General features: G+C 42.7%; 2 protein-coding genes across 2 annotated transcripts in view; one reads left to right on the forward strand and one right to left on the reverse strand.

The window, feature by feature from the left end:
• Ccdc38 (coiled-coil domain containing 38) overlaps positions 1–5915 on the forward strand; it is a 32607-nt gene extending 26692 nt beyond the window's left edge. The window contains exons 6-9 of the mRNA XM_028783038.1: positions 2049–2397; positions 3202–3407; positions 5073–5166; positions 5802–5915. Coding sequence (XP_028638871.1) covers positions 2049–2397; positions 3202–3407; positions 5073–5166; positions 5802–5915 — 763 coding nt within the window. The remainder of the gene's footprint in view (positions 1–2048; positions 2398–3201; positions 3408–5072; positions 5167–5801) is intronic.
• A 942-nt stretch (positions 5916–6857) lies between these two features.
• Snrpf (small nuclear ribonucleoprotein polypeptide F) lies at positions 6858–13428 on the reverse strand. Its single transcript, XM_028783069.1, has 4 exons — positions 13257–13428; positions 11695–11820; positions 7522–7586; positions 6858–6992 (listed from the first exon to the last, which is right to left on the reverse strand). The coding sequence occupies exons 1-4, from the start codon at positions 13257–13259 to the stop codon at positions 6926–6928; spliced, it is 261 nt and encodes an 86-aa protein (XP_028638902.1). The 5' UTR covers positions 13260–13428; the 3' UTR covers positions 6858–6925.
• Positions 13429–21278: the final 7850 nt, after the last annotated feature.

A 21278-nucleotide genomic window follows, 5' to 3' on the forward strand; every position in this document is an offset into this window, starting at 1 on the left:
ATACTCATTCAGCACAAGCTCCCGTGCATACTCATTCAGCACAGGCTCCCCGTGCATACTCATTCAGCACAGGCTCCCGGTCTCTTCGATGCTCATCATCTGCTTCTTTGTCTCTGGATTCTACTCTTCTCCACAGCTCATAGGAGTGCAGTTGAGCAGTATGTGTCTTTTAACGTCTAGTTTGTGTCACACAGTGTAACGTTCTCTGGGTTCCTCCACGCCGTGGCGTGTATCTTGTTGAATGATACCCCATCCTATGCACCATATTTTATTTACTGTACTGACTGACATCCATCTGATGGACTTGTGTATTGTTTCTATCCAACCCTTAAATAACTCTGAAGCCGACCACCGTGTCAAATAAAAGACAAATTCTCTTTGCTATTTAATGGTCTCCACACCACAACCAAATCACTTTAATCTCCAGTTTTAGGGCAGCTATGGAGGGGGGAGGCATCTTCAATACTTTTAAACATTGAGTCAACCAAGAGAAGGGAGAATCTAGTTTGTGAAAGGACCAGGGCTCAATGCCCAGAGAACCCAGAATTGATTTAAAAGTTCCTCAAGATGTCCATAAACTAACAATCACAAGTATAAATCTGTACAATTTACAGGCACACTCTGGAGCATGGGGTTAATGACTTATGATCTTCCAAGAATATGAAGGGTAGAGTATGGAGGGAGGAAAAAAAAATGGAAAAATTATAAGTGTTTTGTTTTGAGGGTGGTTGTTAGGCAGATTCTCATTACCCAAAGCTGGCTTCAAGCTCACTGTGTGGCTGAGGAGGACCTTGATGTTCTCTTGCACCTGCCCTCTGAGGCTGGGATTACAAGCACATACCACCACACCCAGTTTCATGCAGTTCTGGGCTGCCTCACACCCGTGCTAGGCTAGGACTGAAGCAGTTCTCAACCTTCCTAACGCTGCGACCCTTTAATGCAGTTCCTCATGGTGTGGTGACCTCCAACCATAAAGTTATTTCCGTTGCTACTTCACAACTGTAATTTTGCTACTGTTTTGAATCGTAATGGAAAGATCAACACATGATGACACGCATACATCCAAACAACTCTCCAGTTTGAAACACTGCTCTGGTCCCATCAGGTCCCATTCACTGTTGACAGACACCTAAGTTACTCTGGTACCCAGTCTTGGATCCATCTTCCTGCCCACTGGTCAACTCAGCCTGCTGTCAGGGCCTCCTATTTGAGTAGCTCCGGTCTGAGCCCGCCCTCTAGTGGCAGTTTAAAGGACCCACTTGCACATCTCTGCTGTCCCTAGTTGGCCTTATTCTGGAATGCTTTTTTCTTTGCCCTTTAGCTGTCTTAGACCAGGAACTCAATCTCATTTTCATAGTACACCATCTTTCATTTCCTTCTCTTAGTTCTTAATCTATTTTTGACTTGTAGTTCTCTGTTTGATGAGGGTTCTTAAAAGACAAAAAAAGAAGAAAAAGAGAAACCACACCATCGAAAGTTTTCATCTATCCATCCCTAACTCTGTGTTCAAGTCTCTTTCCACCCAAAAGGACTTGTTCCTACCAGTTTTTCTTAAAACAAGCATTAAGTACTTGAAATTTCTATGTATGTTAGGACAAGATAATTTTTTCTTCTTTCAAGAAAAAATACAACCCAGCTGGCCTAGCTCAAGTTGCCCCAGACTTGTGGCAATCAGTGTCCCAGCCCATGTGTTAGAATTATAGACACGAGCCACATCTTCTATCAAGATTCTGAATCTTCTTCTTCTTCTCTTTAATATGTAGTGTGTTGCCCCCTTGGTGGGGTACTTCCACTTTCTTCCCTTTTTACATCTGTCTGTCCTCTAGCTGTCTCTAAGAAGAAATGTGGAGGTCTGTAAATAGGAAACAAAGAAAGCGGTATGCTAGAGGCTTCGTGGCGAGCTTATGGTTTCCTTTTGTGTTATTTTATATTTCTCTAAGTTTTTTTTAAAAAGGACTGTTCTTTTAATATAAATGAAAATAAAGTATTTCAAGAGTGAGAAACTAGGAGCTCTGTAATAAACAGGATCTCTGGCACATCTGTTAAAGCAAGAGGTGGGAGAACAAGCTGCTGAAGTCGCAGACCTTGGCTTTAAGTGATGGCAGCCGTGTGGCCTTTATGGTTCCAGGATGGTCTCCCCAGTGGCGGGAGTCACATCGGCCTTGGGTGTGTTTTTCTTCACTTTATGGTGATTCTCATCTTCTTGAGCAGAAGCGGCTAACCATCAGGCATGAACCTACATGGAAATCCATTTACTTTGCTGAGAAGTTTATTGAGTTCCTCTTGACGAATATCAGACAGCCAGTGGCGAAAAAGGATGGCACCTTTCATCTCCCGAAATATATTATCTACCAGCTCAAGAGACTGCAAAATCAAGTAAAACATCGAAGTGTCGAGGTACAGGGATTGGCAGGCTTCGGCCTAAATTTTCTTTAGATTAGACTTACAACAATGGCTTCCCTGTGGAGATCTCAAAAAGTAAACTCCTTGAAGGCTGTTTGGTCAGCCTAGGAATCTGCTTGTACACACATTTCTCTGAAAGAAAGCACTCATTTATTCAGCAAACATTTATTAAGTGTGTAGCTAGGTGCAAGACACTGTTTTAGGTGTGCACAGTAACATAAGCAGTAGTCCCTGCCCTCCAGTCCCCTCTCAAGAAGGGGACTCGGCACATCTGCAAATACCTGTCATGTAGCATTATAGGCATTTACAATAAAAATGGGGCGGGGGGCACACATTATGCCATTGGTGGTGCAAAGTGGTTTGAAATGTGTATGTTGTCTGCACTTGGAACAATTAGGGCATCTGGTCGACATTCAAGCCAAAAGATACTATCTTACAATTACTTTTATTCACATACTTATAGATACTGTACATATTTGAATACAATCCAAGGTGTCACTGTAATAATGATCTGACTATAAACTATTAACACAAACATCCCCTGCTACCTGTTCTCACGGATTTGTCTTTTGAAGCATGTAGGGAGCAGGTAGGGTGTGTAGCCCAGTGGTAGAACATTTGCTTACCATGCATTAGGTCCTGGGTTCTATCCCCAGCACTAAATGATGATGATGATGGTGGTGGTGATGATGCTTAAAGAGCTTTCTTCTTGTAACAGTAGGATGGAATTTTGCATTTACTGACAGTGAGCCACCATATAGTGATGGAACATTTTCTGCTTTTTTTTCTTGCGCTCAGGAAAAGCTGATAGACTCACTTAGTAGAAAGATTAATCAAGTATACAGAGTCTGCATTGGAGATGCTGAGGTTGGCAGCCTGAATGCAGTTCAAAAACTGGTCAAAGTCGAGTCCCGCCTGGTGGAGCTGAGCGACCTCATTGAATCTATTCCCAAAGAAAGTGTGGAAGCAATCGAAAGGATCAAACAGAAGGAGCGACGGCAAAAGTACTGTGACAGTCTCCTCAGTGTAGTGAATGGCTAACGTGGCTAGTTTGCATAAACCCCACTCCATTGCCAGCAATTCTCTATGGCACGCATTGCAGAATGGGGATGCCCTGCCCTCCCACAGAATGTTCTTAGGAAATAAGTGCTATTGTTACTATAGGTAATGGGCACTGTGACCCAAAGGAGCTGGGCAAATACAAAGTTTACCAGAAACAAGTGACCCAATTAGGATGGCTATAGGGGAAGGAGGGGGTCTCAAGTCACAGAACATTTCTTAGGGGCTGTCATGTGTTGAAGGGTCTGTCCTTAGATGACCACGGGTGACCTGGCTTATAAAGGAATGGCAACTCTTAGGTGACACTATGTGACGTTTACCTGGCACTCACACCCCCACTCATTTATTTCCACAGACCTTACATGACTGTCATCCCTGACACCTCACCCCTACAGATTTCTACAAATGAAGAGCTTTACAGGCCTTTTGTATCACTGTAACATGGTTACTACCACATGACATGTAGGCAACGCTGATGACATTCACGTTCTAGCAGAGGGAACTATAGAGGCAGAGAGCCCTGTGGCTCCAGGCGTGGGCATGGGCTTGACTGCTTGCTCTTTTAGCTACAGCTACTGTAACCTACAGGAGGGACCACCTGTCTAGTCTATTTCACTGTGTTTAAAGAAAAAATAAAGTCACAAGCTATGATAATTACTTCATAGGGATGATGTATCAAATTAACAATGTGAAATCACTGATCATGTTTGAAAGACACTAGCCACTAATATTGTTACATCACTGATGCATGGAGGATATTATTTCTCTCATGTAAAAATGAAGGTGACTCAGACAGCTCTTATAGGACACTGAGCAGACTTATCGAAGCTGAGGATGGCTCCTTCCAAATGAGCTCAGGTTTCTCACAGCACCAGGGAGTGCTGTTGAAATTTGTTGTCAACAGTTATATGCGTTCAGTTCCAGTTTTCAAAGGAACCTTTTCTCCAAGGTTTGAGTGGTGGTTCTAAACCTTCCTAATGATCCAAGACTTTATAGATCTTCACATTGTGGTGACCCCAACCATAAAATTATTTTCATTGCTACTTTATAACTGTAATTTTGCTAGTTATGACGAATAATGTAAGTATCCAGTATGATGCAGGACATCCGATGTGTGAGAAAAGGTCATTCAACTGTAAAGGGGTTGAGACCCACAGGTTGAGAGCCGCTTTGTTTAATAGTACCTAACAAAGCACCCAGTTCTTCACAAAAAGTGTTCAGACACTACCATTCCCTGACAACACTACACAGGTCCATAAGAGCCACTCACTGCCAATGCTTACACTAAAAGGTAGAAAAATGATCTGACTAGTTTGTGGCAGTCCACTAAGGTGATGTGCACACTTCCCTTAAAGAAACTTTAAGGGCAGGTCAAGAGGTGGCTGGGAGCAGAAGTGGCTAGGGTATAGAAAGTGCCTCAGCGGGAACCGACGGAAGAGGTATTTCTCCAAAATGTTGAAATTAAATGTCTGACCACTGCCTGAATATTCAAAAGCCATCATCATGTAAATCTTATATTTGGATAGTTCATTTCTGAACAGTATCAATGTAGATGTTTCACTCATTATGATTATAGAATTTCTAATAACTTTCCTCTTCACCTATGACAGGCTGCGTGAAGAGAAGATGAAAGAAAAGCAGAGACACCAAGAGGAACGGCTAAAAGCTGCTCTGGAAAGAGCGGTGGCACAACCCAAGAAGAAGGTTTGTCTTCTACTATAATAGGTCCCCGTTCAGGTCCCATGTGAGAACTGTCCTCCCAGAAAGGTCCGGTCCCTTCTGAGGATCTCATGACAACAGACTACGGTACTTCCCTTATTCACATGCCTAAGTTACAGAAACTTCACCTGTAACTGCAAAACAGAAAGCAAAGGGAGAATCCTCTCCAGAGAAGGGACAGGTATGAATTACAGGTTTCTTAACCCTTCTGATGGAAACACCTCCAACACCCAAGAACACCGATGTTTAAAATGGTTTTTTCAAAATTGGCTCAACAAAGCACCCTCTTGCAACCATGGAAGAAAACCCAGGTACAGCACTGAGGAATGCAGTGTTAGCATCTAACACTGCTTTCTGGGACAGCCATATTTGAGCCACAAGCTACTTAGTGACTTTCTGTAACCTCTCTACTGACCATAAAAGCTAGCTGTTGCCTCCTGTATACTATGGGCAACTTGCCAAGCATGTTGGACATCTACTTAGTTATACCAATCCCCTGTAACTGTGTTTACTAGTTTAAAACATTTGGTTCATGTGAAAACTCAAGTAAATATTAACATTATACATACTGTGAAAGAAAGGTTATGCAAAAGAAAACTATTTTGTTTTTCTTGTTTCAGTTGGGAAGACGACTTATCTACCGTTCGAAACCTCAATCTGCTAGCAAACACGAGCTACTTTTAGTCGGTGATACAAGATCCAAATCACAGGAGGAAGAGTATTTTTTTAGTTGAACAGGATCATGAAGATGCTTTATTAGCAAATGTTGTATGAGGATGTTGGCTTTCAGTGATGCATTACTGTCCTAACAAATTCCAGGAATGTAGTAGACCTTTATCTCGAGGCTTACAGGAGTAGGAATGGCAACTGTTCTCTGCTGAAACTCTTTATTAGTCATTAGTACCATTCCATGAGCTAAGCAATATTGTTCTTTAGGTTTTCCCCGTTGGAGACATATATCCAAGTTAATTTATTGATTTAACATGAAGTAGGACTTAGAGTAGAATGGCCTCCCTCAAAGCATGAGAATTTTCATCATATTTTCTAAAGCAATAAGGAAGTTCACAGCTTTGAATATATATTTTTAAAATGTATTATTCTTAAAACAACTGGACACATTTAAAACTTAAAAACTAATGGACTATGGTCTAAGAACAGTCATGAGGCTGGTCCTATTTCAAATTAAGCTCTGAGAACCTTATCAGAAAACTCTTAAGTAAACAAAACCATACACCTTCAGCCTAAATATCACTTTGTATTATACTCTTATCTCCATAATTATTTCAATTTTCATGTTTTGACTTAGCTACAATATATACATTATCGAGCCTATATCAATATAGAAATAATGTAATTTATTAATACAATATATATTAATACTAAGAAAATGTTTAACTTTATGAATGTTAAAGTGGTTTTGAAACCTTAAACAACACAGCTACTTTTAAGAGGTCTCAGTTAATAGAATTGCAAGGGCTGAAACTCACCTTAAGAAAAATTGTAACGCACAGAATCAACCTTTATAGAAAAAAAGAAATAAACCAGCAGTGGGATTACAAAACAAGAGTTCCCTTGAATGGAACTGGGTGGCTTTTAAAGCATTAGTTCTAAGAATTATCCATCCACTGTTTCAACAGTTATGCTTTGCATGTCTACATTTAAATAGTCCACAAGTCTAGTTGAAAAAAAACCCAAAACTTTATTGTATAGAAATACATATATATAAAAAAAATCCCCCAAGATGCTATTCTCTCATTTCCCCATCTTCCTCCTCCTCTTCAACGCCTCTGATGTAGAGGACATTATTACACCTGTAACAGAAAACACGGTCATTCTGAGCTGCACTCAGAACCCACGCACGATCAAATCATCACTACTCTACTGTCAGACTGGACCTGAACTCACAGCTCGCTGCTCTTTCTGTTAGTTCTACACAGATGTTTTAAAAGCACACCACACATATCTTTACCACCATCACCACAATTCCATCTCTACGACTTAGAATGTAGGTGGTTGCTGGTGCCAGACAATGTGTACAACAGAAATCTTTAGCAGCTAGACTCAACTAAAATTCAAACCTAAGTTCCTGTAACCCAGGACACTGAAACAGGCTACAGCTGAGAGCCAGTAAATATAGATCAACAGAAGGAAAACCTCGAACATAAACCGAAATCTTCCAGTATGTTAGTAATTTCAAAGGCTTCTAAAGTCTAGTTGTAGAGTATTGCTAATTTTTTTTTTAAAGTAATCCCCCAGACTAAAAAACTAATTTACTTCAGCAGAGATTTCTGAGGTGCGTTAGTAACTCCTTTCACACACAAACACAAATGAGCCTGTTACCTTATTAGAACTTCGCCCAGATGTCCAGACAACGCCCCATCTATGTATTCTTCTGTATTTGCAAGCTTTAGACAAAAAAAAGATATTAGTATACCTGCACAGGAGGAAGCAGTACAGCATCCCTACTCCTGGTGAGAGCCCAGTAACTGATGCTACTCCACACCAATAACTCAAGCTGTATCCGTGGTAGTAATTGCAAGGTTAGCTTTCTATCACTCCTGTATTTTTGGATTTCATATATTCATTAAGACATGCATGGGTATAGAACTAATGTATAATAAAGCTTGTTTCAAAGTTGTTAAGCCTTCTAGATGTTATTTCTATCTGATATCAAAGTGTCTTGAAGAAGAAAGCCTATTTGAGTAAGTTATAATTCTTAAATTTTCTGAAAATTCAGCTCCAAAGAACCAGACATTAACTTTCCTTAGAGCAAAACATTATGAATCATATTAACTTGTTCAAATGGGTGTACAAAAGCAATGACTAAAATATATTAGCCAACAACCAAACCAAAAAAGTGAGATTTTTTTTTAAAATCTCATGTACTCAGCAGGGGTAAGGGAATCAAGAATGATCTTTAGGATTACTTTGGCGAACTCTATTCTAATTTTAAATTTAAAATCTTTAGCTATCATTCTTATAATAAAACAAAACAAACAAACAAACAAACAAAAAACCTCCACCAGTGCCACATGGGGACACCAAAGGCAGAACAAGAGAAGAGAAGGAAGCTTCTTTCATAAGCAGGTGGTGGACAAGAAAAAGAAATAGGCAGATGTGGCTGGCATAAAGCACTTAAGACATGTGACCTTCTGTTTCTCTGGAGGAAAACAAAGCAATCAGAGAACATGTTGTCACTATGTGAGATTATTTTGTATATAATTCCTATCAGAATTAATGTAATTTATATGTGTGTATATATAAATATGTGTGTGTGTGTATGTATGTATCTATGTATCTATGTATGTTTTTGAGAAAGGGTTTCTCTGTATAGCCCTGGCTGTTCCTAGAACTCAGTCTGTAGTTCAAGGCTGGCCTTGAACTCAGAGATTCACCCAGCTCTGCTCTTGATGGCTGGGATTAATGGTGTGCATCATCACCATCACCGAGCATAAGTAATTATTTATGACATGTCCCTAACATGTAAGTCTTATCTATACTAATGCCCCAAAGCTTAGCGATTTCTAAATGGAAAGCCCTCACTACTGCTGAAAGGCTCTCAGTGAGAGCCATCCCAAACCTCCTACTCTGGCCTTCTTGCTGTAGCTCAAAAAACCAAGCACAGCCCCGTGGACAGAAGCTTTGCATCTGCTGTTCCTTCCAGCAGCGATGATTTTTGTCCCAGGTGCCCCAGGTCTCTTTGGAGGCTAGGTTGTTCAGTACTGTACACTTGCAACAGTAGTTTTGCTTGACTGTTGTACTGTGCATCATCCCTAATGATCTGTGCTCCATAACCATCTCCTACCACGGGAACATGCTCAAGGACATGGACTTTGTTTGCTTACTGTTATATTCATGGTGCCAAACAGACAATACAATTTGGCTGACTGAAGCAACTCAGAAAGTGGGCTGGCTTAGAGACACATTTTGTACCTTAGGGATGCTACATTAACTGCAAGATCAACTATTATTATTTGTTTTCTTTTTTTTCAACAGAGTTTCATGTATTTCTGGCTGGCTTGCAACTCCCTGTAAAATGAGGATAATGTTTTAATTTCTGATCCTCCTACCTCTATTACCAGGATGACAGAATTCACAGGCTTTCATCACCACACCAAGTGACAAGGATGGAACAAAACTTTAATCACACATCCCGTGGTTTTCAATGTATTCATAAAACTGAACTCTCATCAATAATTCCACAATATTTTCATCACCACAGGCATATTCTCCAGACTTTTCTATAGCTTTTGCAAGTAACTTGTTTCAAGAATTTTCCAGACCAAATCTCTCAGTATTCTTGTTAGCTGGATTTCTGATTGACCTACCTACCTAAGTAACCTTTAAAACCTGGACAAAAAGTATAACTAAACACAAAAAAATTAAAAACAGGCAAAGTGGCACATGCCTTTAATCCTACCACCTAGGAGGCAGAGGCAGGCAGATCTCTGAGTTAGGCCAGCCTGGAATACATAACATGTTGCAGGCTAGCCAGGCTACATAATGAGACCTTGTCTTAAAAAATACAAATAAAATAAATAAATAAATAAATAAATAAATAGGGAAGGACGTGAATAACACATTTCTCCAAAGATGATAAATACATAGTTAATAAACACACAAAAAGGTGTTCAATGTCAGTGGGAAAATACAAACCAAAAGGAGACACTACTTGAGATCCAGAAGGATAATATTTTATACGTTAAAAAGAGGAACCTCATAGAAAACAAGTGTTAGTGCAGATGTGAACAAACTGGAACTCCTGGGTACCACCTGAAGGAGTCAACACCACACAGCGGCTAGGTGAAACAGTATGTCAGCTACTCAAAAACAGTACGTCAAAGCCACACAGCAGCTAGGCAAAACAGTATGTCAGCTACTCAAAAACAGTAAGTGAACCAATAATCCGACTCCAGTGTATGTACTCCAAAGAGTTAAAAGTAGACTTTAAAAAAAAAATGCTCTTTTGAGGCTGGAGAGTTGGCCAGAGGTAAAGAGCACTTGCTTCTTTTCCAGAAGACCTGGGTTCAATTCCAAGAACCCACATGGTGCCCACGACATCTTAACCCCAGTTCCAGAGTGTTGAATGCCCTTTTCTGACTTCGGTGGGCACCAGGTACACACATGGTAGACTGACATACTCAATGACAAGACATCCATAAAATAAAATTAAAAACTAGAAATAAAAATGAACAGGTTGAGAACGTAGCTCAGTGGTAGACTGCTTGCACAGCATGTGCAAAGCTCTGGGCTTGATCTCTAGAAATTAAGAAACTGGACACACAGGAGCTGGAAAGATGGCTCAGCAGTTAAGAACACTAGCACTGACTGTTCTTCTACAGGCTCCTAGTTCAATTCCGATGGAATTGTAATGGAATCCGATGCCCTCTTCTGGTGTCTAAAGAGAGTGACAGTGTACTCACATACATAAAATAATGTTAAAAAAAATAATAAAATAAAAAACCTTAACAGACTAAAATGCATTATAGCCATGTAACAGGATATTATTCAAGCAATAATAAAACAGCAATAACTTCTGATACTTTATAATATCAATGAATCGTCAAGTTATAATCAAACCAGACAAAAGGACAAAAAGCCTATCCCAATTATTCACTGGGGTTTGTTCCAGGGCCTCTCAGAGGACCACGGGTAGGAGCTCCCTGTCTCAAATAGCTGAGTATCTGCACATAACCTAATATCCTTCACCTAATTTCTAACTAATCATAACCCTGTACAGTAGAGAAAACAAAAGGATTATATATCTTGAGCATAGACATAATTTCTCTTAAGAATGTTTGATCTGAAGTCGGCTGAATCTGTAACACACTTCACTTACATGAGGTACCAAGAATAGATGAATCAGAGAGACAGGCCACTCTTAAGTATGGAACTGGTTAAAGGTGGTTCAGGTAACAGGGAATTACTTAATGGGTACAGAGTTCCACTTGTGAGTACTAATACCACTGCAGTATAGTGCTAACCGTCTACACAGACACATTTTAGGCTATCTTTTATTACAAAGAAAAAGACTGGCTGAATCCTTTAAAGAAACTAAGTAAGAGGCATAGTCAATCATCAGTTCCTTCGTTTGATCTGTCTGTTCTACGGAAAAATGCTTTTAGTGAATTACTTTCATGATGTGTCTTTAAAATTCATTAAAGCACTTTATAAAATCTCCCCTTGAAAAAAATCTTTGAAGAAGGAAGTGCTGGAAGTTTTGCTTTCTGTAATAAACTAGTTTTCCCTTCTGGTATTAGAGACCAAATGACAGAGCTCTTCTCTCTTTGGCTGCCGTCATAAAGTCAAAGACTGTGTTCTGGTGTAAGTACTCCTAAGAACATCATGTTTCAACATCCGCCCTGGTTCATACTTTAATCCTGACTCTGCTTTCTGTTGTCAATTTAACTGTGTGTGTTCTCAGTCACAGTAAAGCTCTGAGGAGTGAGGTGACACAGGAGAAGCCCGGCTCTCCGGCTCCTAACCCATGGCCCCCCGCCCCCATCAGCTTACCTGCATGTTCATGTAGCCGTCAACAGAGACCAGGTAGCCCTTGTACTCCATGCCCCACTTAAGTTTCACCATCACTGGCTTTCCTGTCAGTCCATTGAGAAAAGGCTTGGGATTGAGGGGTAAACTCTGGATAAAAACCAAAAGCAGTATTTAATAATTTTTGCTTAGCTCAGTTTCTACCACCCACTCTCTACTGAAAGACCAATCAAGACTTTATGATATCAACATAGGGTAAGCGCTGATTCACTGCCATTTTATAACTTGTCGGAGAGTGTCTCAGAGAAATTTAAATACCCATTTAGTCAACTTCAGAGTCCACTGGCGGAAACAAAAAAATAAAAATAAATTATGCAATTAAATACTGAGTGACAGGTGGGAGTGGGGCAAGTGTGTAGCACAATGGCAGAGCACTGGCCTAGGATGCTTAAGTCACTGGTTGATCCGAAGCACTGTGAAAGAACAAAAGTACCATGTACCTCCATCACGGTCACTAGCCAAGCTCTAAAGGAATACAGGTAAAGGTACAAGGTGACCTCTGCAGACATAAAAAACAATTCAGTATCATCCGTGAGAGGGCCTCTTAACGAAATCTGATCAAGTTTATTCTGCAAGAAGTATTCCCTTTAAATTTACAACCTCCCCACATCCCAATCTACGCACAGATCATCCCAAAGAATCTTGGAAAGAACCTTGGCACAGGGTCTAAATGAGCAGCCAATTTACACTGCCTATAATATATCATCCACAAAGGAACAACTATTTTTAAAGCACGTATCAGTCATGGAGTATCTTAGCTTAAAGGAATGCTCCAAAGGTCTTTAACTGCCCTTGACATAGCCTCACATTTCGAGGCGTCGAGGTCCCAGGCTTATCTCAAAACCACCAGTCTTCTAAGTAGCGGTTAATTCTTGTCAATTCCAACTAGTGAAACCTACTTTCTAGTTAGAGCTCGTGTGTGAAATACTCTTCCAACTGCTCTGTCACTTAGATTTCTGGTTAAATGCCACCTTCTGGAGAAGAGCGCGCCTCCACACTTTTAAATGCGCCTCTCGGATCATCCTGTCAGCTTCCTCCTTTAGCAATCACCACTACTTGTAATTGCTTATTTTTGTTATTATTTGACTGTCGCCTACCTACCACACCTGAGAAAATGCAGGATCTGCATTAGCACCCCACTTTCCTGGCGCCTAAAGAAGAGTATTAAATGAATGGAAGGGTAGCCTAGGCTTTCTGTTCCAGAGGCAGATTGTCAACATCAAGGAATGAAGGCGCACTGTGGAGCGTGCTAAGTAGGAAACCAAAACTCGCTTCAGTTTACCCCTACCCTGTGCCCCCAAACTAAGCTACACCTCAGGGTCTGGGACAAACGAAACGGGGAAAGGCGGCTGGGGATCTTGGGGAGGGGAAGGGCTCCAATGCGCGCGCCGCAAGGCCTCTGAAACGGGGAGAAGGAGCGGGCGGCCATCCGCGCGGCGCCTCATGTGGATGAATGGAAGGCGCAGCGGGCGGCAGAGCCCGCGAGGGCCCCCGTCCTCTAGCCCCGCGGTGCTCATTCTCCTTACCATCGCGAACACCCGCGAGCGCTGCACCCCAGTAGCCGCCGACCCCGCCGCTGCCCGCCCCTCGTGACTGGAGCAGCTACTGCTACACCGAAACGACCAGCGCTAAGAGAAATGGCCGCCAAAAGGCGGCGTGACCTTTCACCTCTCGCCTCGTTGTCTCGGCTTCTGTGATTGGCCACCAAAGACGCTCTTGCTGATTGGAGGAAATGGCGGTGCTACCTCTTAGCAACCAGAGGAAAGGCGAGTGTTTGTGTCCACTGCGCAAGTTTAAAGTGGAATCAATTGAGCGACCCCATTTCTTCGCTTCCGGACAAGAAGAAGCTAAGTGCCCTGGAGAGTGGACGTGATTTCCTTAGCTAATGAAGGTTTAGTTTGTCCTTCAGCTGAGAGAACGAGATCGGATTCTGGAGATCCCTGCTCATCGTCGCATAGATCCAGCACTTGGGGAGCACCTCTGGCACGGCTCCCTTTTGTGGGGCTGTTCTTTCTTCTAGAATGTCCATTTACCGGTTTTTAAAAGAAGCTCAGAAAGATGGACTACGTGAGTGCTAGTGAAAAGCACTCAAGTTGGTCTTTACAAAAATTGAAACCAGGTCAAGTTGTGTCTAGGATACTGTGGTGGCTGGCCTCTGGTTCTGTTGTCTAAGCGTTCCCAGAACCAGAGGCCAGCCTTTTACAAGTGTTTGTAAATAAGAACGTGGGGAATTACTGACGCTGTCATGGGTTAATCTCTCTGATGGAAAGATATCGATCAGAATCCCATTTAATTTCCCCGTAATCTCAGCATTTTAGATATCGGTTCATTTGTGATATGAAACCCGTGTAAAAAGAGTACTTTTTTTTCTTTTTTTTGGGAGATCTAAACCTGAACATTTTTTTTGGGGGGGTGAGGAGATTTGAGATTGGCCTAGGCCTAAAGACTGACATATTATTAAAGTATGCCGACACATTCTAGGGCGTTGGCTCAGCAGAGGAGAGCACTTCTTGCCCATCCCCACATGGTGATTCACAACCACCCAAAACTTCATGTGCAGGGGATCCATCTCTCTCTTTTGACTTCTGTAGGCACCAGATCCTCCCACGGTGCACTTGCACACGTAAAAACAAAACATGATAAAAAAAATCTAAAAAATGAGAAAAAGCATGCTGCTAATCTCAGATACATTTTGATCGGACTGCAATCTTAGCTCCGATTTTTCCATGGTAATGGAAGAATAATTACTTGAAAAAAATTACAGTTATGAAACAGCAACAAGGCTGGGTGGTGGTGGTGCACGCCTTTAATCCCAGCATTTGGGAGGCAGAGGCAGGAGGATTTCTGAGTTCGAGGCCAGCCTGGTCTACAGAGGGAGTTCCAGGACAGCCTGGGCTATACAGAGAAACCCTGTCTCGAAAAAAAAAAGAAACAGCAACAAAAATTATTTTATGGTGTGTGTGTGGAGGGGGGGGACACCACAACATGAGGAACTGCCTTAAAGGGTCACAGCAATTGGAAGGTTGAGAAGTACTGCTCTAAAGAAGGATTTAAATGAGAACACTTTATTGGCAGACAGAGTCTCCGGGAGGTGAATGAGGCATAAAGACAAGGGAGAAGAAGGAGATTCATATGCTATGGGATTCGTGGTTTTGATCGATAGGAGGGAGACTCATATGGTATAGGGTTTATGGTTTTGAGTGAGAAGAAGGAGACACATGCTATAGGGTTTTGAGCCTGTTGGTGCTTCAGAGACAAACCTAGTTATGTGAGAGATGGGACAATATCTGCAGAGGCTTTGTGGAAATAGGCAGTGGAGAACATCTGGGGTGGGGGGATTGCAGGATTTATTTGCCTGCACATCAGTCCCCTCCTGCCTTCTAAAGCCCTGTGAAGAGTTTCCACAGATGTGGAATGCCATGGATGTGGCAGAAGGAGCCTGGGGGTCAGGTTCAGGTGGAGGAACTTGAGACCACACTGAGTCACTGCCGAGAATGTGGCTGCCCCATTTGTAGTCAAGATCTCGGAGCCAGATGAGCCTGAGAAGACCTGAGTTGACGCGTAAACTGTGCTTCTATGCAAAGGTCATAGAAAAAGCAGTGTATGAGGGAGCAGAAGATGATATGAAAGAACATGGTTGTAAGGTATTTACAAGGATGCTGTGACTGTTACCATGGCAGCAATAAACTTTTAAAGCACAGCGCGAAGTTTTATTTGGGCTCACAGCTTTCAGGATTTCAGTCCACAGTCAGCTTGTTCCATCCCTTTAGGCCTCTGCAGTAAGACAGAACTTTATGGCGGCAGGAGTGTATGGTGAAAGACATGACTCACCTCATGCCCGCCATGAAGCCCAGAGATATGAAGGTGCTAAGGACAAAATACAGTGTTCCAAGGCATGACCTCAAGGATCTGTTTTCTGCACCTGGGCCCCTCCACCGGCATGATCAGCAATGCCATCTCAAGTAGTAGCTTCCCATGTTGGGCCATCTCCTGTGTGCATACCTGGGCTGTCTTGCTCAGGCACTGGAATCCCACACTAGGCTGGGCTACCTCCGGACAGCCCATTCATCTGTGACGTCACCAGTGTAAGATGAGCACCACCAGCTGGATGTAAGTGTGTTAGCACCAATCTGAGCCACCTTCCAGTCTGAAGTGGTAGCTCATTGTGGTTTTGACTGGGGCTCAATTAATGACTAACACTGTTCTGCATCCCTTCTCTCGTTTGCCGACCATTGGTGCAATGGTTCTTTGAAGAAATACCCACTCAAGTCTTGCATGGAATTTTGTATGTCTCTGGAACCCTTAAAGATGCTGGGTAGTAAACTAAAAACTAAGATGTCATCTCACTCCCTGTGCTCTCATTTGCTTCACTCACAAAGTGGAAGGCTTAGTCTAGATCATGGTTTTCAACCTATTTGCATCATTTTGAGCCAAATAGTTACTTATTTGTGTATGTGCACACATGTGTGTATATGTGTATGCTCATGTGTATGTACACGTGTGTCTGTACACATGTGTATTCTGGGTTTAGGTGTGTGCATACATGTCTGTGTTATTGGTTTAGGTGTGTATGTGCATGTGTGTGAATAATACATGCATGCTATGGGTTTAGGTGTGTGTGTATGTGTTTAGGCATGTGTGTGTATGTGTTACAGGTTTAGGTGTGTGTGTTAAGGGTTTAGGTGTGTGTGTTATGGGTTGAGGTATATGTGTATGTGTGGGTACTAGTATACACATGTGAAGATAAGGAAAAGGTCATTTGGGAATCCTGTTCTGTGACTCTCCACCTATTCCTTTGAGACAGAGTCTCTTACTAAGCTGGGAGCTAGGTTAGGGGACCAGCAAGGTCCAGTGGTCCTCCAGTGTCCACAGCCCCGAGGGTTACAGGCATGCACTGTTTACATGGATGCTGAAGATTTCTGAGCCATCCCAGTCTCCCCTTAATGATTCTTATTGTGAGTGTTGGGAACTATTTATCAGTGTCCCCAACCTCTGTCTAGTAGATGCTAGCAGCAACTTCTTTCTCTCTTGTGAAAAATAAAAAACGCCAGGTATTCCCTAGGGGATTCAGTTGTCTTAACACAGACAGGAAATTGTTCATAACAAGGACCCTGAGCCTGAATCACTTTGCTGGTAGCATTACAGCTTTGAAACTATTTTCATTAACAAACAAAAAGCCGGCACACTGTGAATTTATTTTAATAGAGACTGTGTATACTCCTGATGCTTCTTTGCTTTTTATCGGAATAAAATCAACTCAAAATATAAATACGGACTGGTTATTATAGGTCTGGTCAGAAGTTTTGAGTAGCACTTATCTGATTTATAAAAATGGGAGAACAATTTATCAATAAATTGTATTTTTATTTTCTAAGTTACAGATTGAGTTTAAGGAGATGACAATTAACACGAACCTTTGGTGGTAAAGAGATCCTGAACCACTTAGCTGATATACCGACCTTAAACTCAGTTGGGTTCTTTGTCTTGTATCCACAGGGTGGGGGTGCTGGGTTTAGAATAAAATGATGCTGGGTATCTGCTTAGTAACCCTCCGGAGAACCTGCCCTGCGCAGCTGGCTTTGAAGCCCAACACAACACCCCGTACTACGAGTTCTCCCACAATCCCCACCACCACCGCCACCACCACACGGTCTCCTCACCTCAAAGGTCTCCAGTGAATATAGTTTTCAAAACTGAAGCTTTCTACTCTAGTTCTTCATCCGTCACCTCTTGCCACAGCTATCTCTCATCTCCCGGACTGCAAAACAAAATGAGGATCTAGGCCAAGGTCAGGATGTTGATGCTTAGATGCTTAACTCCTCCGGTCACCCATTGCCAGTGTCCTGAAATGAGCTGTTCCTAGTTCTTCCTCCTGCCCCACAGACCACAACGGTCTGCTCTCGGGCCACAAGCTCTCCTCTTTGTACACCTCCATCCTTTGCTCACGATATTCTCTCCCTCTAGTGATCCCTTCCTTGACCCGATTTCCTTGCCTGGGAAATTCGTCCCATTTTTACCTCCATAGTTTTGTTTCTATGAGCCTCCATACCTCTGGGATTCCATGAGCCACCCCTGCCCAGCATTTGCATGCAGGTTCTGAAAATCAGAACTCTGGACTTCAGGTTTGTGAAGCAAACACTTTACCAGCTGCACTCCCTAGCCCCACCAAGGGACATTATCTATCTGAACTGGCATGGATTCGCAGTCTTAATTCTATTATTCCATCACTACACAATCACAATGTATCTTGTTTTAACACTGAGCTCCACTCAGGAGATTTTGTTCATGAACTCATTTGTGCCTGGTACTAGACATTCCCCAACACATAGCAGAGTATTCTCCCCATCCCCATCCCAGCTTTCCTCTCTCTCAGTACACAGCCTGAGATGGCATCAAATTCTTGCCTCTTGCCTCGGCCTTCCAGGTGCTAGATTACACTCCCTCCCGTGGTATAGCGATATTTTAACGGCTGAATAATATTTGTTATTAGGATCATACCTTACTTGTTGAACATTCAGGCTGTGCCTTGGTTTACCACTTTCAATACCAGTCTGGAAAGATTAAATATGTGCATATGTGTTTCCTATTCATCCATCCATATCTGTTGTGAGACTTTTAGAAGCATGCATGCCTCTGTTAAAGGTGGATGAATGTCATGGGTAACTGTAGGATCCCAGATCCATGGCTCTGGGCTTTCTGACTGAGCTCCTCGTTCATAAGCATAGGCTAGCAATACTTTCTACCTCCCAAAGTCTAGAGCAGTGCTTCTCAACCTTCCTAATGCTGTGACCCTTTAATGCAATTCCTCATGTTGTGGTGACCCCCAACCATGACATTATTTTCGTTGCTACTTCATAACTGTAATTTTGCTACTGTTATGAATCATAATGTGAATATCTGATGTGCAGGATATCAGATATGTGAACCTGTGGAGTTGTGATCCACAGGTTTGAAACCACTGGCAATGACAGATCTAATCAGTTGAAACTTATTTGTTTGTTTTTTCAAACCAGAGTTTCTCTGTGTAGTGTCCTGGTCAGCAGGGCATTAAACAGGAGTCTGGGGAGATCACCTGAAAGAGAAAGTGGGGGACAGGCTGACACAAGGAAGGACGATCTGTCTATAGTCTGATCAGATTGCCATTTTTACTTTTTCACACACAGTTTATATACACTAAAAGGCAGGATGTGGGGAAGGGAATGACTCAGGAGCGTAGGTGTTCAGGGGGAGTACAGATATCTTCCAGAACAGAGTGTCAGCTGGGTGAAGGTTCAGGGGACCGACTACTATGACTCTGCCTATGATTCTCTTATCTTTATCTAAGTTGGTACTATCCACCAAGGCTACCTATCTACAAGGCCTATGAATAGCCAGGCTTGGCAGCCTTCCACCAAAGCTGCTTGTTTACAATAACTTCTAGCCATCTGTTTCAGTGTTTTTCCACAGAGACCCAAGACTTGGTTCTAGCAGGCATGTATGTCAGGCCTACTGCTGATTTTAGGCCTATGGCTGATTTTAGGCCTATGGCTGATTTTAGGCCTTCAGTGTATAAGCAGGACTGCCCCTGACAGTGTAGTGTTTTTTTTTTTGGGGGGGGGTGTGTTTGGTTGGTTTTTTGATTGTTTCAAGACAGTGTTTCTCTGTGTAGCCTTGGCTGTATGCAAACTCACTCTGTAGATCAGACTGGCCTTGAAGCTCACAGAGATCCACCTGCCTCTGCCTCCCAAGAGCGGAGATTAAAGATATATAAGCATTCATATTTTAAAACACCAAAAGAAGCTGTTTTTCTTCTTAAACTCTCTTGCTATTCAACAAGTATTATTCCCCCAGTGCTGCCTGCCATATCCCAGTCAATATAAGGACTATTCATAAAAGTTCCAAGAGGAAGGAAGGATACAGGAACTGTTTCCTGACGCATCTTGACTGAACGTGGAGAGACAAACAGGAATGCCTTCTGGATGACCCTTCTAGATCCCTGTGGGTGTCTGGCAACTAGCTGGCTGGGCCTGGTGGCTTCTTCTTGTCTCTCTCCAAGGACTTGCAGTTCTGGGCAGCTGTTGTTCCCTGCACTGGAATGTGACCTCGATGAGTAACTGGCACCCATGTGCAGACTGAGCCTCCTCCATTCACAAGACTCTTCCCGTGTGGCAGAAGCAGGCAAGGCTGCTTCTAGAGCAGAGTCTTTGAAGTTCATGCCAACCCCAGACAAAGGTGTCATGGAGGTGCCAGGCCTGTGGAGGACTTGTCTGCCTATAGGTTCCTGCCAGGTTTGTGTGGCCTTCTGCTCAGTTGGGGGCTAGCCAAGGTAATGTTACACCTTACCAATATGGAGTGAACATGGAAAAAAAGGGTGATTAGGCACAGCTCTGATCTAGAATATTCTATAGACATGCTAAAGAGTAGAATACATAAGTGGAAAAGCAAAACACTTCCATCTTTATAATAGGTTTTTATCCTACAACAAATAAGCCCATTCAAGCTGAATTAAGAGTATAAAGGCAGGCTTATTGGGGGTAGCTCTTGGGCAGGCTCATTGGTTCCAAGGAACAGGACTAGGGAAATTTCCATGGGAGGGGCATGCACGAAAAGAGGGGGGAGAGATGCAGACACACCACACACACACACACACACACACACACACACACACACACACAGGGAAGAGCCTCTGGGAAAGGGAAGGCCAGCCTTGGACTGGAAAGTTCAGGGTAGAGGGTGGGCTGTGCCAGCCATGTCCTGTATCAGGTAAGGCCTGAGGGATGCTGGGAGAACCTGGAGGCCAGGTCCACTTTGATACATTAAATAGCCACCTCAGCTGCTTGTCCCAGTTCTGAAGTCCAACACCTAGCACATCTCTTCTTGCAATCCAGGGGCTTGAGAACAGGTGATGCCACTTCCGGGACACGACAGTCATTTGCTGTGCAGCTGTCATGGTGATTTAGATTTCCACAATGCTTTCAGGGGATGGTGAACTTCTTTTTGCCTTTACCTGCAATAAACTAAACACCCATGCCTTGGAAAAGGAATGAAGTAACATTCATAGTGGTGCCATTATTTTAAAAATCATTTCAAACTTATAATAATGTTGCAGGTGTAGTACGTAAAACCTTCATTGTTCTGACTCATTTGAGAGTAAGATGCCAATGAGATGCTCCACTGTCACTTTAATTTTTTCAAATGCCTATTTTTAATGATGGCTCTTAAACAATTTGTAGCCCATCGTCCACCAGAGGTAGTGGGAAAGAAAAGATACGGGGAAATGGACCTGTTTAGAAAGGTTCTTTGGAGCATCTCCCGTCTGTGTTGTCTGGAAATCAGCAGTTCGGTTCACAGGTGAGCAGCAGCAGCTCATCCACTCACAAACACTTCACGGATACACCAGCAGCCCAGTTCAGTAGAGTTAGTGAAATGATGGAGACCAATGATGGAAGGGGATGTCTCAGTGGGCCCATGCCGAGGCATCTCTTCCCCCTGAGGGACCAGCCACACAATGGTATAGCAGAGAATAGAGTTTATTCAGGGCATGGGGAGGGGAGTCAGGAGGATAGTAG

Source organism: Grammomys surdaster, unplaced genomic scaffold, assembly GCF_004785775.1.
Source record: "Grammomys surdaster isolate TR1022 unplaced genomic scaffold, NIH_TR_1.0 958, whole genome shotgun sequence".
Lineage (NCBI taxonomy): Eukaryota > Metazoa > Chordata > Mammalia > Rodentia > Muridae > Grammomys > Grammomys surdaster.